Source organism: Dermacentor variabilis, unplaced genomic scaffold (genome assembly GCF_050947875.1).
Source record: "Dermacentor variabilis isolate Ectoservices unplaced genomic scaffold, ASM5094787v1 scaffold_26, whole genome shotgun sequence".
In the NCBI taxonomy this organism is placed as follows: domain Eukaryota; kingdom Metazoa; phylum Arthropoda; class Arachnida; order Ixodida; family Ixodidae; genus Dermacentor; species Dermacentor variabilis.
This window is the reverse complement of record NW_027460434.1, coordinates 684,753-700,443: the sequence shown is the minus strand read 5'-3', so window position 1 is coordinate 700,443 and position 15,691 is coordinate 684,753. Positions and strand designations below refer to the sequence as shown.

The window sequence follows — 15,691 nt, the reverse complement described above, 5'->3', positions numbered from 1 at the left end:
TGTCTACCAAGTTGACATTTCCAAATTCCCTGAGTTTTCCAGGTTTTCCCTGAGTGCCTTTGCCAAATTCCCTGAGCGACAAGAAACTTTGTTTTATGTCAAGAGACGCGCTGACACCATGTCATCCGATGGTGTCACTCTCTAGTAAGCATGCTAATAAATACAAAACAACTTAATCCAGCTTGAATAGTAAGCTAGGGGTAGTGTTTACTTTATTCAAAAAGAAAACAGAAGGGAGGAGTTAGTAAAATTCACAGCGAAAAAAAGATATACTGGAAAAAAATGCGTAAAGCTCATAGTGAGACGTTCTCAAACACTAATAAAAAGGAGATGCATACAGAAGCAAATATTTTCGAATATGAGCTATTTCTGTCAATTTTATCCCAAAGTGCTGGAGACTCTATATAGAAAGCAAGTCAAGGCGGGAGAATGCCTCTGAATTTTATAGTGACCCATCGTAAATACATAGTAACTAACATTCATTAATTGTAGAGTAAGTCGTGCTACGTTTCTTCAATAAATACATGTATATTGAATCACCCACTCAAATTACTTGCAAAGGTTAATTATTGAGCCTAAGCATTACAACAAGAGAGAAATAATCTTTTGCGATTACTACCCAAACCCCGAACTTCACTTTCAAGAAAGTATTACCCTCTTTGAAGAACATCAAAGGTGCAATGCCTTCTTGAAAGCAGTCATTTGAAGTGGTACATTTCACTGAGAAGTGGAATGGGTGTACCTTAAGAAAGCAGAATGTGCAATTTACTCAAAGCCTAATGTTCACTGTCTATTCCTTGTTACCACTACACAGTAATGACAAAAGTAAGTTGCGTTCGTAAATGTTATGCCGTGACTGAAGGGGATATTACGAGATTCGTAGTTTGTTTCTCCGGTGTTCTCGGTGAGCTAAACAAGGCATCTTGTTTATTTCTAGGGTAAATTAGGGGCATGGTATGGATAAGGTCTAGGCGATGCTCCAAATTGATGGGTTAAATGAGCATTTTTAAGTAGAATAGGTATGCCAGTGGTCCATAGCCTTATTGGTCTGTTTTACGAGCGATGTAACACTTAGACAGCTGCACTTGCATAATTACAATAACAACTGAGATAAAATTGTGCGAACATAAGGGGAACAATACACCAAGTTTATGTGCGATGGTAAATGCGTGTTGATGAAATACAGCATCAAAAAATGGTGAACAAGTGTTTTAAATTATCATGCTACTGCTATTGTCCCAAGAGAGCTTACGATACTTTATACTTTGAAGGAATAGGCAGCAATTCAAGTGGAATGTGTCGCATAGTTTTAATATTTCTGGGTTATTGTGAAGGGTTACGAATAATCATTGAACCCTCATTTTTTTGTTCTTACTTTGTCAGGCATGACATACTAATTTCGGCTGGTGTCCTCACTGAACTAAAGAAGGCAGCTTCGTTAGGTTTGGTGACTGTAAGGGCAAATTAATGGGTGGTGTGGAGGTGAAGTTCGAAATAGATGGCTTTCGTAATAAATTACGTATGCAAGCACTCCATCGTGTTTGAGCATGTCTGACGAGAGCGGAAGAATTGAACCTGCTGTTCTGGCAGCACTATACAAGCCGCCAAGACAAAATTTTACGAAAATTGGTGGTGCCCAATGCAAACTTCCTGTGTGAAGTGGTTGGATCAAATACAGCCTTTGTAAAATTTTCTTATTCAAGCATTAGAGCGTGTGATATGGCCGCTATCAACTATGCTTCCCAGTATCTGTAGCTGTAGTTTACAACAGGTTCATATTTTGAGGAAAGTGAAGGGGGTCCATTGTAACTGCAATGTATGACAAATTTTTTACGTTCTTCGTACGGTTAAAAGCGTAAATAATATTGAGCAGTCATTTTTCTTTCCTTATTTTCATGCGTCATAACAACTTCTGTCTTTGTTTCAGCGATGTCCTCCATGAACTAAACAATACATTTTGTTTATATTTGGCGAAAATAAAGACAAACTTCAAAGATAGAGAAGTAATTATGATATTTTTGGTACGTTACGCATGTATGCTATTTATAGCTTTATGAATCTGCTTTGCAAACAAAGAATTTGTCCAATTGCCCTAGAATAACTGTGAACTCAACCGATATCAAATCTAGTGGAAATTGAGTGGTGGGAAGGGTTGGGGGGGGGAGGGCATTGTAAAGCACTAAAGCAATGCACACCCTCCTCCTCAGCAGTTGTAGTGGAGGTTTTTAACAGCCTCGCGGGACGTCCACTGTCACAGGGCCGGGATGGCAAGTCCATTTATTTTTTTGTGTGTGAATATTGCAAGTAAATTATGTTGATTGTACGTCATTGCATATAACCTCGACAGTACTATTACCTAAACTAGCGATACATTTATGTTGTAGACTTAAGCAGCAAGTACAATTCTTCGTTGAATTATTAAAATTCTTTGCAGGAAATGTGCCTTTTTATGTACACTGTACTGGGTGCGATCTGAGACCACTGTTGGTGCACTCATTGCCTTTTGCCCCTGTATCATCTTGAGATGTTGTATAGTTGCAAGAGATAAACGCAAATTCAGCTCATTTTTCGGGCCCTCACGGTTCACCAAATGTGATTGATAAATAGGTCCCTGTTGTTTAAATATACATATAACACAAGCATTTCCAGGCTATTTCACTTATTGTTATAGTAATTGGCAATATATATATATATCATCATCATCATCATCATCATCAGCCTGGTTACGCCCACTGCAGGGCAAAGGCCTCTCCCATACTTCTCCAACAACCCCGGTCATGTACTAATTGTGGCCATGCCATGCCTGCAAACTTCTTAATCTCATCCGCCCACCTAACTTTCTGCCGCCCCCTGCTACGCTTCCCTTCCCTTGGGATCCAGTCCATACCCCTTAATGACCATCGGTTATCTTCCGTCCTCATTACATGTCCTGCCCATGCCCATTTCTTTTTCTTGATTTCAACTAAGATGTCATTAACTCGCGTTTGTTCCCTCACCCAATCTGCTCTTTTCTTATCCCTTAACGTTACACCTATCATTCTTCTTTCCATAGCTCGTTGCGTCGTCCTCAATTTGGGTAGAACCCTTTTCGTAAGCCTCCAGGTTTCTGCCCCGTAGGTGAGTACTGGTAAGACACAGCTATTATATACTTTTCTCTTGAGGGATAATGGCAACCTGCTGTTCATGATCTGAGAATGCCTCACAAACGCACCCCAGCCCATTCTTATTCTTCTGATTATTTCCGTCTCATGATCCGGATCCGCCATCACTACCTGCCCTAAGTAGATGTATTCCCTTACGACTTCCAGTGCCTCGCTGCCTATTGTAAATTGCTGTTCTCTTCCGAGACTGTTAAGCATTACTTTAGTTTTCTGCAGATTAATTTTTAGACCCACTCTTCTGCTTTGCCTCTCCAGGTCAGTGAGCATGCATTGCAATTGGTCCCCTGAGTTAAGGCAATATCAAGGCAATATGAGCAAGGCAATATCATCAGCGAATCGCAAGTTACTAAGGTATTCAACATTAACTTTTATCCCCAATTCTTCCCAATCCAGGTCTCTGAATACCTCCTGTAAACACGCTGTGAATAGCATTGGAGATATCGTATCTCCCTGCCTGACGCCTTTCTTTATTGGGATTTTGTTGCTTGCTTAATGGAGGACTATGGTGGCTGTGGAGCCGCTATAGATATCTTTCAGTATTTTTACATACGGCTCGTCTACACCCTAATTCCGTAATGCCTCTATGACTGCTGAGGTTTCGACAGAATCAAACGCTTTCTCGTAATCAATGAAAGCTATATATAAGGGTTGGTTATATTCCGCACATTGCTCTATCACCTGATGGATAGTGTGAATATGATCTATTGTTGAGTAGCCTTTACGGAATCCTGCCTGGTCCTTTGCTTGACAGAAGTCTAAGGTGTTCCTGATTCTATTTGCGATTACCTTAGTAAATAGTTTGTAGGCAACGGACAGTAAGCTGATCGGTCTATAATTTTTCAAGTCTTTGGCGTCCCCTTTCTTATGGATTAGGATTATGTTAGCGTTCTTCCAAGATTCCGGTACGCTCGAGGTCATGAGGCATTGCGTATACAGGGTGGCCAGTTTCTCTAGAACAATCTGTCCACCATCCTTCAACAAATCTGTTGTTACCTGATCCTCCCCAGCTGCCTTCCCCGTTTGCATATCTCCCAAGGCTTTCTTTACTTCTTCCGGCGTTACCTTTGGTATTTCGAATTCCTCTGGACAAATTTCACTTCCATTATCCATCCATATGTATGTGTGTGTATATATATATATATATATATATATATATATATATATAGCATTTCCAGGCTATTTCACTTATTGTTATAGTGATTGGCAATATATATATATATATATATATATATATTGCCAATCACTACAACAATAAGTGAAATAGCCTGGAAATGCTTCTGTTATATGTATATTTAACCAACAGGGACCTATTTATCAATCACATTTAGTGAAGCATGAGGGCCCGAAAAATGAGCTGAATATATATATATATATATATATATATATATATATATATATATATATATATATATATATATATATATATATATATATATATATAGAGAGAGAGAGAGAGAGAGAGAGTGAAAGATCAGACCATCTGCGATTTGCCCCCCCCCCACACACACACACTCTAGAAATAGTTGGTACGCCACTGCATGTCTTTTACTGCCGCAGCACACCAGAAAAAGCTCTGAAGAATTGAAGAATTATTATTATGCAAATCGGTGCTCATCCTGTGACAGGAGGCAGCGGGTGCACGCGTTTAATTAAGTGATACATGCTGTGTCCCGTGACAACTGCCCCTTCCCACGCTTGTTGAGCTTCACCGCAACAATTTGCACACGCTTCACCGCGTAATATTTCTGTTGTGAGGCGAAGCTGACTTTCAGCAACCGGCATTATGCAACGCGTCGTGCTTTCCGAGCTCCGAAGCCAATCGCGAGGACCACAAAGGCGGAGTCGGTGCCATTGCTGACAGCGGCGAATTTTTCAATGAAAAAAAAAAAAAAAAACACGGCACAGAACGGCAAGAAGCTTAATAGCGAACGCCGAAGCAGCTAGGCCTCGCGTAGCTGCGGTGGTGCCTACGGCTGCCAGCGGATCTGCGTGAGAGTGCGCCTGTTCGAGGAGCGACGAGGTAATCAAAACGGCGGCGGTGGTGGTTTTATTAATGCCGTTTCGGACCTGCCATGACGGCAAAAAGTCCGGAAACTCGGATGGCGAAGTGTTCTTGCATCCGAAATTTCAGACGTTACTATACATAGGCTCTATGGGGTACGTGGTGGTGCCGCGAAGCCGTCCGAATTATCGGGCCGTCCTGAAAGTCGGTCGTTGACTATACACTGGCAACTCCTCCTACACGAGCCAGCTTTGCCGCGACTTTCTTTCCCTTTCAACAAAATTACAGCTAATTTTCCCTGATAGAAGCGCAAATTCCCTGAGTTTTCCCTGAGTTTTTTCCAGACAATTGAAAATCCCTGAGAATTCCCGGTTTTCCCGGTTGGTAGACACCCTGGGAAGATGATGCACCATGTGCTACGCTGCCGTCGCATGCAGAGCGTGTACAAGCAGTGACAGTGCTTCCAGCCGCCTTTAGTGACCGTACGACCCTGTCCGAGATTCAGACTTATCTGACTGTGTGCAAACGGAACAGCATGCAACGGCGCATTCACGATTTCTTTTCTTTTTTCTTAATCTGCCATTTCGGACACCTGTTAATTCGAACATTTCCGCAGTCCTCGTGAGGTCCGAATAAACGGTCGGCGACTGTATTAGCATCCAAAATTTTCGCCTTGTACTATATGCGGATACAAACAAAAATTTCAGTCAGAAATTTGGGCTAGAAGTTTTGGTTTCGTTATTGCTGTGTGGCTATGGCTTGACTTCATTATTGCTGCGTAGCTACGGCTTCGCTTCCTTATTGCTGCGTGGCTACGGCTTGGTTTCGATATTGCTGCATGACTATGGCATTGTTTCTTTATTGTTGAGTGCACACCTTGGCAGCACACATGCAAACCATGCTTCATGAAGTGCATCTCTTTTATTCCGCACTGAAGGACCAAGATGTCCAGACCACGAAAACAGTACTCGGCTGCTTTCAAGAGAAAGGTTATTTTAGCCACGCAGGACATCAGCAACAGTTTGGCCGGGAGGCAGTTTGGTGCTAACGAGGGAAGCATTCACGGATGGCATCGACAAAAGGAAGCCCTTTTCGCGTGCAGCAGAACACAAAGAAGCCTTCGCGACCCGAAGAATTAGACAGTCCTGGAAATTAAACTCGCCCTGACGGAGTTTGTATGCCAACAGCGAGCTGCGCATCTAGCTGTGAGTGTGGAGCTTATGCAGGCAAAAGCTAAGGAGCTTGCAAGAGAAAAAGGGCTCTGGCTTCAAAGCGAGCAAGCACTGGATTTATCGCTAATGTGCCGTGCTGGTTTTTCCTTACGCCGCTGAACTTCGATTTTGCAAAAGCTCCCCAAATCGTTCGAAGAGCTGCTTGTGGCTTTCCAGCACCACATTATTTTGCTGCACAAGTCCAAGAACTTCCAGCTAGGGCAAATCGGCAATGCTGACCAAACGCCAGTTTTTCTGGACATGCCATCGCCCCTCGCCGTGCACGAAAAGGGCTCTAAACAAGTTTATGTCCAGTCCACTGGCAACGAGAAAATGCGAGCTGCTGTCATGCTGTCGTGCACGGCAGATAGACGCAAGCTTCCACCCTATGTCATCTTCATGCGCAAGATAGTGCCTAAAGGTGAGGAGCTGCCAAAAAATGTGGTCGTGAGATGCCATGAGAAAGGCTGGATGAACGAGAACCTTGTGCTCGACTGGATAAAGTCCGCCTGGTGTAGGCAGCCCAGTGCACTGTTGTCGTTCCCGTCCATCCTCGTGCTGAACGCATTTTGTTGCCATTTGGCCAACTCAGTGAAAAGGCTGTTGCGTGAATCCGGCACTGAACACGTCGTTATCCTGAGTTGGATGACGTCTCAGCTGCAGTCTTTAGATGTTCCTGTGAACAAGCCATTCAAGGACGCGGTCAAGCGGTGTTACACAGATTGGATGCGCTCAGGTGAGCCTGCAGTGATGCCGACCGGGCGGCTGAAGCGGGCTTCGCCAGCTGCGCTATGCAAGTGGATTGTGGACGCATGGGCCAGCATACCAGAGGACCTTATGCCTCGTGCGTTCAAGTGCGGCCTCTCGAACGCGCTCGATGGCACAGAGGATGAGTACTTCTAGGAAAAAATGTCCAACAAAGAACTATCCAAAGAGAGTGCAAATGAGGAAGGACAGTGATTGAAGTGCGGAGTGTAATTTAAATAAATGTTTTCCTCGAGTTTTCTTAACCCTTTCGCTGTCACAGACGTACTGGTACGTCTTCGCGCTTCCCCCCCACAGTGTCACTGACGTACCGGTACATTCTCTATTGTGCGTTTAAAATTTCGCGCCTGAGCGCAAAGCTGGCGCTCCTGGACTGGCCACGCCATCTGCTGGCTCTTTCTACAAGTTCGTATTTTCGCCTCGACCTGTGTCAGTACATGTATTGAAGAGTACGGTGCGACTGCCACTCGCGCCTCTCTCTTTGCTGATTGGCGTGGTGGCTCCGCATTCGCTGTGTCATGCGACGTGTGCGTGTTGTTATGGGTTAAAAGGTTGTCTGCCATCTCCGCTGGTTTGAAGGTTTTTATTTTTCTTCTGTTGGTGTGTCTGGTACGGCGCGTCAAGTTCAGAGGCACGCGCCGCGCCATTGCCTCTCCTTAAAGAGTGACTCAATTGCTGCTTTCACTCTCTCGCCGCACCCTCGCTTCCGACTTGCAGCAGTAAACGTAAAGCCCTTCGAACTTTGTTTTAGCTTTTTTCTATCTCCCTCTGTCTTCTTGATCCCGCGATGTCCCATTTCTCTCCGTTGTGCGGGCGACTGAAAGCACATCCTCTCTGCGCGCGGTTACTTTCGGATAGCTGAGCGCGTGGACTTTCGTCTGCTCATTGGAACGGTGGCTCAATTCTGGTTCAGAATACGAGCCGAGCTCGGATTCGGACTCGGACACTCTCATGCGAGGAAGAGGTGAGTTCCGCATCGTCAGATTCGGATGTTGAATGGATGTTATAGTCAGGCTGATGATGATGATGTTTATAACAACAGCTGCAGAACACTGAAATGTGCATATTGCATTGACTATGTTTTTGTATACCAATCATAATCAAAAATAAATTGCTATGTTCATTCCCTGTTATGCCCGTCCCCTGAAACCAAGCCAACGCTGGCGGGGGGGGGGGGGGTGCGTCACGGCCAGAAAAGTCCGACAGCGAGAGGGTTAACTCGTATTAAATGCGGATCAAACTTTCTTTTCTATTTCGCATCCCAAAAATTTCACCTCGTACTATTGCGGGTTCATATTATACACAGGTTTTTACGGTAAATCTGTTTTTCCAAATGAGAGAAAGTTGTATTTCTGTATGAAATAATGAGGTGCAAGATACTGTAAAGGACTTTTCTTTTTTTAGGTCACGGCAAACGGGTGCACGTTACAATCAAGGGCATTTTTTTTTTCATTTTTTGGTCACAGAAAACGGGTGCGCATGACAATTGAGTAAATACGGTAACTGAGCAAGAAATATACTTAACAAAAGTACAACACTGCATATATTTCTGTACTTTTTCAACATTGCATAGCCACATATGAGAAGCAATACTTTGCTTAGAAAATTCCCAATATGTTTATTCACTTGTCTTTTTTTGGTTTGTTTGCAACCTTTGTCAACCACAACATATATTATTTAAAATTATTAACAGTACTGCCACTGCTGGGTGTCACCACACAAGCCTCATTGTGGCTATGGTGAAGTTATGCTTTTGTTTTTGTAGGTTGAAATGGAAATATAAATTATTACCATCTTTACTTCCATACTGCACACTGTCCCATGGGCACTTTCTATTTTATTATTTATTTTATTTAGTGGATACCGCAAGCATGAAATGCCCAAGCAGGAGAGGCAAGAAATACACGAAATAACACAATGATGTGTGCATAATAACAGTTCTAGCTTATAACAACAACAGTTCTAAATGTAGAAGGAATGTCTAATACCCTATAGACTCGCATAAGGGATGCAACTGTGCAAGGGCTGCCGCCTCAACTTGTCAGTCCAAAATTTTGAAAAATATTTCCAACAGAGAACAATGCCGCGTGCATGCATCGGCGAATTATCGAGCCCTACATACTTATGCATGTCACTACTAGATGGCGAGAGCCAAGGGGTCCACAAGACCCGGGGTGTGCACAAGTTGCCGGGTGGGCCAGCACCATTTTGACCGAAAGGTTCGGTTTCATGTAAGTGCTGCACCTCATCAAAATTGCAAAAACAATAAGTGCGGTCGTTACGCAAGTCTATAAAGCCCATTCCGGGTGACGCCCTTCCATAACAGCCAAATAGAGAGAGAGAATAAAACAAAAAGAACATGCAAATGCCAACACAGGACATCCTACCTATTACGTCCGTCAAGCTGTTAATCCAGCATGACCTGCTCAATTTGTTTGCGGCCACCCACCTAGTTTCTACTGTATGCTCCTCCTCGTGAATCGGGAAGATGTCGTGGGCGAGGTCACCCACATATGCTCGCACCAGTTCCTGGCGCCGCAGCTGGCACTCAGCAAGTCGCCCACGCTTCTCTTCTAGAGATTCCTGCAGCTCGTGCAGCTGCTGCGACCGCAGGTGCCACTGGCCTTGCACACGCCGCACATCCCGCTCGGCCAGGCAGTAGTCGAAACGCTCCTGCTTCAGTTGTGACTCCTCTATTAAGAGAGTGAAAAGAGGTGCAGAAAAGTGGATGCCATTCAGGTCCTGGGTTCGCAGCAGAGATTGTGCAAAACATTTCCGAGGTTTTTAACAGCGAGCTTCAAAGGCATGGGGTCTCGAGAGCTTTTGGGGACACCTTAAGCCAAGAAACTGGGCTTGTGCATTCCGCATTCACACATCTTTGTCATGCCACAAAGTATGACGTTGGCTGCGCGACACTGGCAGTAAGGCTGCTTAACTCGTTCTGTATGGTAAACACACAGGCAAACTTGATGGGCCCACTTGCCATGTACATTATCTCTGGGCCAATAACCAATGAGTGACAAATTGAGTGGCAAACTACCCAGGACGATATTCCAAAAGGACTTCTTCTTGGGCAAGTTGGTGCTTAGATTTCCTAGGTATACTTTGTGGCGCAAAATACATTTCTTGAAAAGGGACAGAAGAAAAGAAGACAGTGAAGCACCACACTACCAACTGTTTAATGACAGCCTGAACAAATGTATAGAAGAAAATACAACTTCCGCTCATGCGCAGGGAGCCAAGGTGTGACAGAAAAACATGGTCAAGATAACATACTTTGGATAAAGCACATTTCTGCAGAACATAATACGATAGATGTATCGCTGACACAATCAGACCCTTTCTTTTTAACATAAAACGCTTCCAACAACTCCCTTGCAGTTTCGTCCCTACTTGTGCGAAGAATCAATACTTGTTCAAAGCACGGCGTACAACGACAGGCTTTACAGTGCGCAGGAAAATGCGCCTTGTCACACTTGCTGATACTATTAGCGTTACTATTAGGGGCCGCGGGGCTGCCAGAAGCAGCACGCCAAACATTTCAGGGACTGTGTTGAAGTGGTGGTCTACGAGATACCCCTAGATTGTGGCAAGTCATACATCGGACAAACGGGACGTTGTGTTAATGAGACTGAGGGAGCACGCTAATAGTATCGGCAAGTGTGACAAGGCGCATCTTCCTGCGCACTGTAAAGCCTGTCATTATACGCCATGCTTTGAACAAGTATTGATTCTTGCCAAAAGTAGGGACCAAACTGCAAGGGAGTTGTTGGAAGCGTTTTATAATAAAAAGAAAGGGTCTGATTGTGTCAACGATACATCTATCATATTACCGTATTTACTCGCATAATGATCGCACTCACGTAATGATCGCACCCCTGAATTTTGTCATCAAAATTCGCTCTTTTTTATTGCCCATGTAATGAGTGCACCCCGTACTTGCCGCAGCGATATATCATGTGCCAAGTCTAGCTAATATTGATCGCGCTTACTATCTGTCAAATGCTACACGAACGACTCTTCAAGACAAACCAAGTGGTCTGCACGCACCAAACATTCTTTAGTAGATGCCTTAATTCATTGCTTTCATCACTTTCAGCACTTCCATGACTAAAAAAATTACCGACGATTACGTTACTTCCTAATGCGAAATTTGAGCGCAGCAAATAAGCTGTTTCACCTTTTCGATAGATTGAGGCAAAGAAATCGAGCAACACATGTATGCGCTATCACAGAATTTTTTTTTTTATTTTTCACACGTATTCCTTTAACAAAGACTCCACTAGGTAAGCTTCTGCTTCGGCGGCGCGCACCTCTGGATTCTGACGGCGACGGCGCTGGGCCTCTGCTCTGGCAGCTCGTTTAGCAGCAGCAGCAGCAGCAGCAGACGGAGGACTTCCATCGGTCGTCTCGCTCATGGCTCAGAAAGAACTGGCAGATAATTTCGCAGTGGCGAACGGCAGCGGCAATTTCGGCTCGGGCGGTGCACATATACAGATCCGCCGCCACCGATCTGGCTCTCTGATTGCCACCGCACAGGGGTTGCATTGGAGGAGGAGCGAAGAAAGGAATTAAGTTCGAGCCGGCGCTTTGACAACCGGAGACTCGCAGGAAGAGGGGGGAGGGGGGCGGCGTGTACACCCAGCGGCAAACGATGGGGGCAGAAGCGCGCGCAGCAAGCGGACAACACGATAAAGGGAGGAGGGAAGAGATAGCAGCGACTGACTGATGCCGCTGACGCCGATAGTGAGTCAACCCCAGCTGCGGAGTTGGTTTCAGGGACAACGCCGCCGATGCCGACACAAACAATATGATACCCTCGCTTCCGCAGCGCTATGAACCAGGTCTAGCCGTGGGAAGGTGGTCACGTATTCGTCGACGTGCCGGGGCCTACGTGAAATAACCGGCGCGTCGGCAACTGAAGAGCACCCTATCCGCCACACAAGAACAGGGGGGGGGGGACCCTTTCCTCCTCTTTCTGCATGGCGGCGACGGTGTTCTATGCAGTCACGTTATCTTGACTCTCTAGCGGCGTCAGCGGCATCCAGCGGTATCAGTCGGTCGCTGCTAGCGCTGGGGGGATGAAAGGGGGGCGGAGCTGGTTACGAGGCCGACGACAACGCCGACGACGACGCGAAACCCAGGAACGGACGCCAAAGAGCTGCGCTCTAAAAAAATCTACAACCAAACTTGCCTTTATTATGTGTAGGCTTTATAATGGTTGTGGTCAACAACAACAACAAAAAAGGCACCTTTCGGTTCTTCTCGTCTGCACTCATGGGCACGCAACAAATCGCGAGCGGCAATGATAGCAGCCACGTTTACACTGATACGTTAGAAGTGTACCCTATTCATACGCCGACGCTTTTAACACAGCTAAGATATTCGCCCGCCCTTAGCGGAAATGTGCCGTATTAGGATAGTAGTGAAGACAAATGTCGCAGTTTCCGCAGCATGCCCGCCATGTGTTCCTATGTCACTGGCAGCTAAGCCCGCCCATCTGTTTCTGTCCCCTCAAAGTGGACATGGCTATTGTTGAATTCCAATGGCGGAGTCGGAGCAAGTTTTTCTACTCGTTTCGGAGCAAGTTTGTTCCAATGGCAGAGTGAGGGCGGGAGTAAGGTGTTCCAATGAGCGAGTCGGAGGGGATTCAGAGCGGGAGTCAGTCCGTGGAGCAGAAAAAGATGCTCCGCCAAAATCGGCGGAGTGGACCGGAACTCTGCGTGACGTATTTCCTTTACCACGTTTGTCTGCTAGGAGGCGCCACTGGTCACGACTCGCGAGGAAGCAAAAGCTGCTGCACGCTTGGCGAGATATCCATTTCGCGCTTTTAAATAAACAACAGGTGAACGGCGCTGAAGAGACAAGTGACCGGTGCAGCGGTGCTGGGAGCAAACAGCGGAATGAAATTACAACACGCAAGGTATCCTGGGTAACTCGGTGATAGAACTTCCGCTTCCGCTTTGCTCCGGCGGCGCAGGTTGTGTTCCACTCGCGGATTGCTCTGCGCCAGAGTCGAGTGCTCGCTCGCGGAGTCCGTTGGCTGCTCCGACTCCGCCATTGGAATTCAACATATGTTATTGCTGCAAACTTGCCTATATTAACAATATTATTCATTACTGATACGAAAGAAACTGTTTCAATGCACGTGATGTACTCACGAGAACAAAAATCGCATTTGGCTTGCTCCGCAAGCCACCATCTTTGTTTTGGTGTTCCGCACTACATGTAGGAGCAGCCGTCTATTTGTTGACCTGTTGTCATCCAGCAGCAAATGCGAGACGAAAAAAAATTTTTTGGGGGGGGGGGAATTTAACCTGCATAATGACCGCAGCCCTGAATTTGCGTCAATTTTTTTTTACAAAAAAGTGCGGTCATTATGCGAGTAAATATGGTATATTCCGCAGAAATATGCTTTATCCAAAGTATGTTATCATGACCATGTTGTTCTGTCACACCTTGGCTCCCTGCGCATGAGCGGAAGTTGCCTTTTCTTCTATACATTTGCTCAGGCTGTCATCAAACAGTTGGTAGTTTGGCGCTTCACTGTCTTCCTTTCTTCTGTCCCTTTTCAAGAAATGTATAATGCGCCACAAAGTATACCTAGGAAATACCCAGGACGGCTTGCCTCATTGCTGCTGTGGCAGGTGTTGGCGACCAAATTTACAGTTAAGCGCAGAGTCGGCGCAACTCCATTCACTGCGGCCATGCATCTTTTGGGAAGCCAAGAAACAATATCGCTCGCGAAAGCCGTAGTATGGGAACTAAGTGAATGGTGCATTTGTTGCAGTCACCATTCTTAACGGCTACATGCATGCGGATTATGACTGAAAAATCTATCCAGATGTATTATGGCATCGTCCGAAACTTCAGTAGCCAAAACTTCAGTCCGAAACTTCAGTAGCCATCACACACTGGTTCACTAGAGAAGGTGGCGGTTCCATGGGATCAATGTTCGAATAACTGGGCACGTGCAAAAATCAGTAAATTAAAATTAAATTATGGGGGTTATACATGCCAAAACCACTTTCTGATTATGAGGCACAGTGTAGTGGGGGACTCCGAAAATTTGGACCACATGGGGTTCTTTAACGTGCACCTAAACTAAGTACACCGGTGTTTTCGCATTTCGCCCCTATCGAAATGTGTGCAAAAATCAGTGGGCATCTCTAAGCGAATTCATTGGTGGCTTGTCTTGCCTATGAGTTGTGTGATGCACCTTGCTAACCAAAAGCAAAAGTACAGATTACACACGTTTTATATACGTTTTGAGATTCATACTTTTTGTGCCAAATACTTCAAAACTTCCGATACTGAAATTCCAGCCGACGCAAATACTGAATAGCACAGCACAGTCAAACTTCGATATCATGAACCTCGATATAACGAACCTCGATTTAATAAAACTTGCTATGTAACAAACCGTTTTCATATCCCGATTGTAGTTCCATTAAACACCATGTAATTATTTTTTCGCGATTTAATGAAGTAATTTTGTGACATGGTTTAGATTCAACAAAGCTTTCGGCCATTTCAAACGTATACTTGGAGCTTGTATGGGTAGTAAATCTAAGAAAAAAAAGAACTATAAGTGTGTCAGCCGAGGCAAAAGTTTTTTGCAGATGTCCATCCATGTGAAAAGTTCGAGCGGCAAAAACAGAATTTAAGTATGCTAGATGGGATGCGGTACACAGCAAATGCTGCTCCACCACTGGTCTCACTGGTAAACAACTTGCACACGGCAGCTTGGAGCACTCGGTGAAACACGAAAGCTGGCGATTCCTTCAGCACAATGTGGGCGAATGTGAGGTAACGTGATGAGGCATGCATTAGGGCGAGAGGGGGGTGCCGGAGAAACGCAACCATCTGCCCTCTTCCCTTGGGTGCACGTCTCCTCCTCTACCCATGCCATGGCAAGTACAACTTCATTATATCAAAGTTTGACTGTATTTGATCAAATATTCAAAATTAAATACTCACACAAGCCTACAGAACACCCACCCTGCATTAATTACAGAAAGAATAAATACGATTTTAAAATAATTCACCAATGATTATGGTTCTCCCTAAAGTGAAATTTGAGTGCAGATGTATTATCATTTCGTGATATGTTGGCTGGCACGAACGATCTGTCTCGTGCGGTACCTTGCATATGGAGCAAAGTGTGGCACCACTGCCTCACTAATGTGGAGATTGCAAGCTAGCATGTGGGCGACGTGTAGGTGTGATTTACAGCAGCCACCATCTGGCGCCATCTCGTATCCACTGTCACCGCACTACTTTTCCTCTCACCCTTTTGCCATGCCCTCCTCCTCCGCTTTCTTCCTCGCATCTTTCATCCCATGCTGCGTTCCATGTTGCCTTTCGTCTTTCGCTATGCTAATTCACTCGGTTACGAGGTACAACGTGAACACTCGCCTCAGGAACAGCCGCCTAAGAGCTGCGCTCAAAAATAAAATATCTGCCCATGCTAGATGCTGATTGAGGTCTAAGTCGCTTACGGGTGTGGTCCTGCAAATGGAAGCACATCCCGGCGTTCGAGTTTAACCATG

General features: G+C 45.2%; 1 protein-coding gene across 4 annotated transcripts in view; it reads right to left on the bottom strand.

Annotated features, from left to right (window-relative positions):
* Positions 1 to 15,691, bottom strand: part of Atg14 (autophagy related protein 14) — a 250,050-nt gene that overhangs the window by 172,565 nt on the left and 61,794 nt on the right. For all 4 annotated transcript variants that reach the window (XM_075678510.1, XM_075678509.1, XM_075678511.1 and 1 more), the window contains one exon: positions 9,589 to 9,832. In XM_075678510.1, the coding sequence (XP_075534625.1) occupies positions 9,589 to 9,832 (244 nt within the window). The remainder of the gene's footprint in view (positions 1 to 9,588; positions 9,833 to 15,691) is intronic.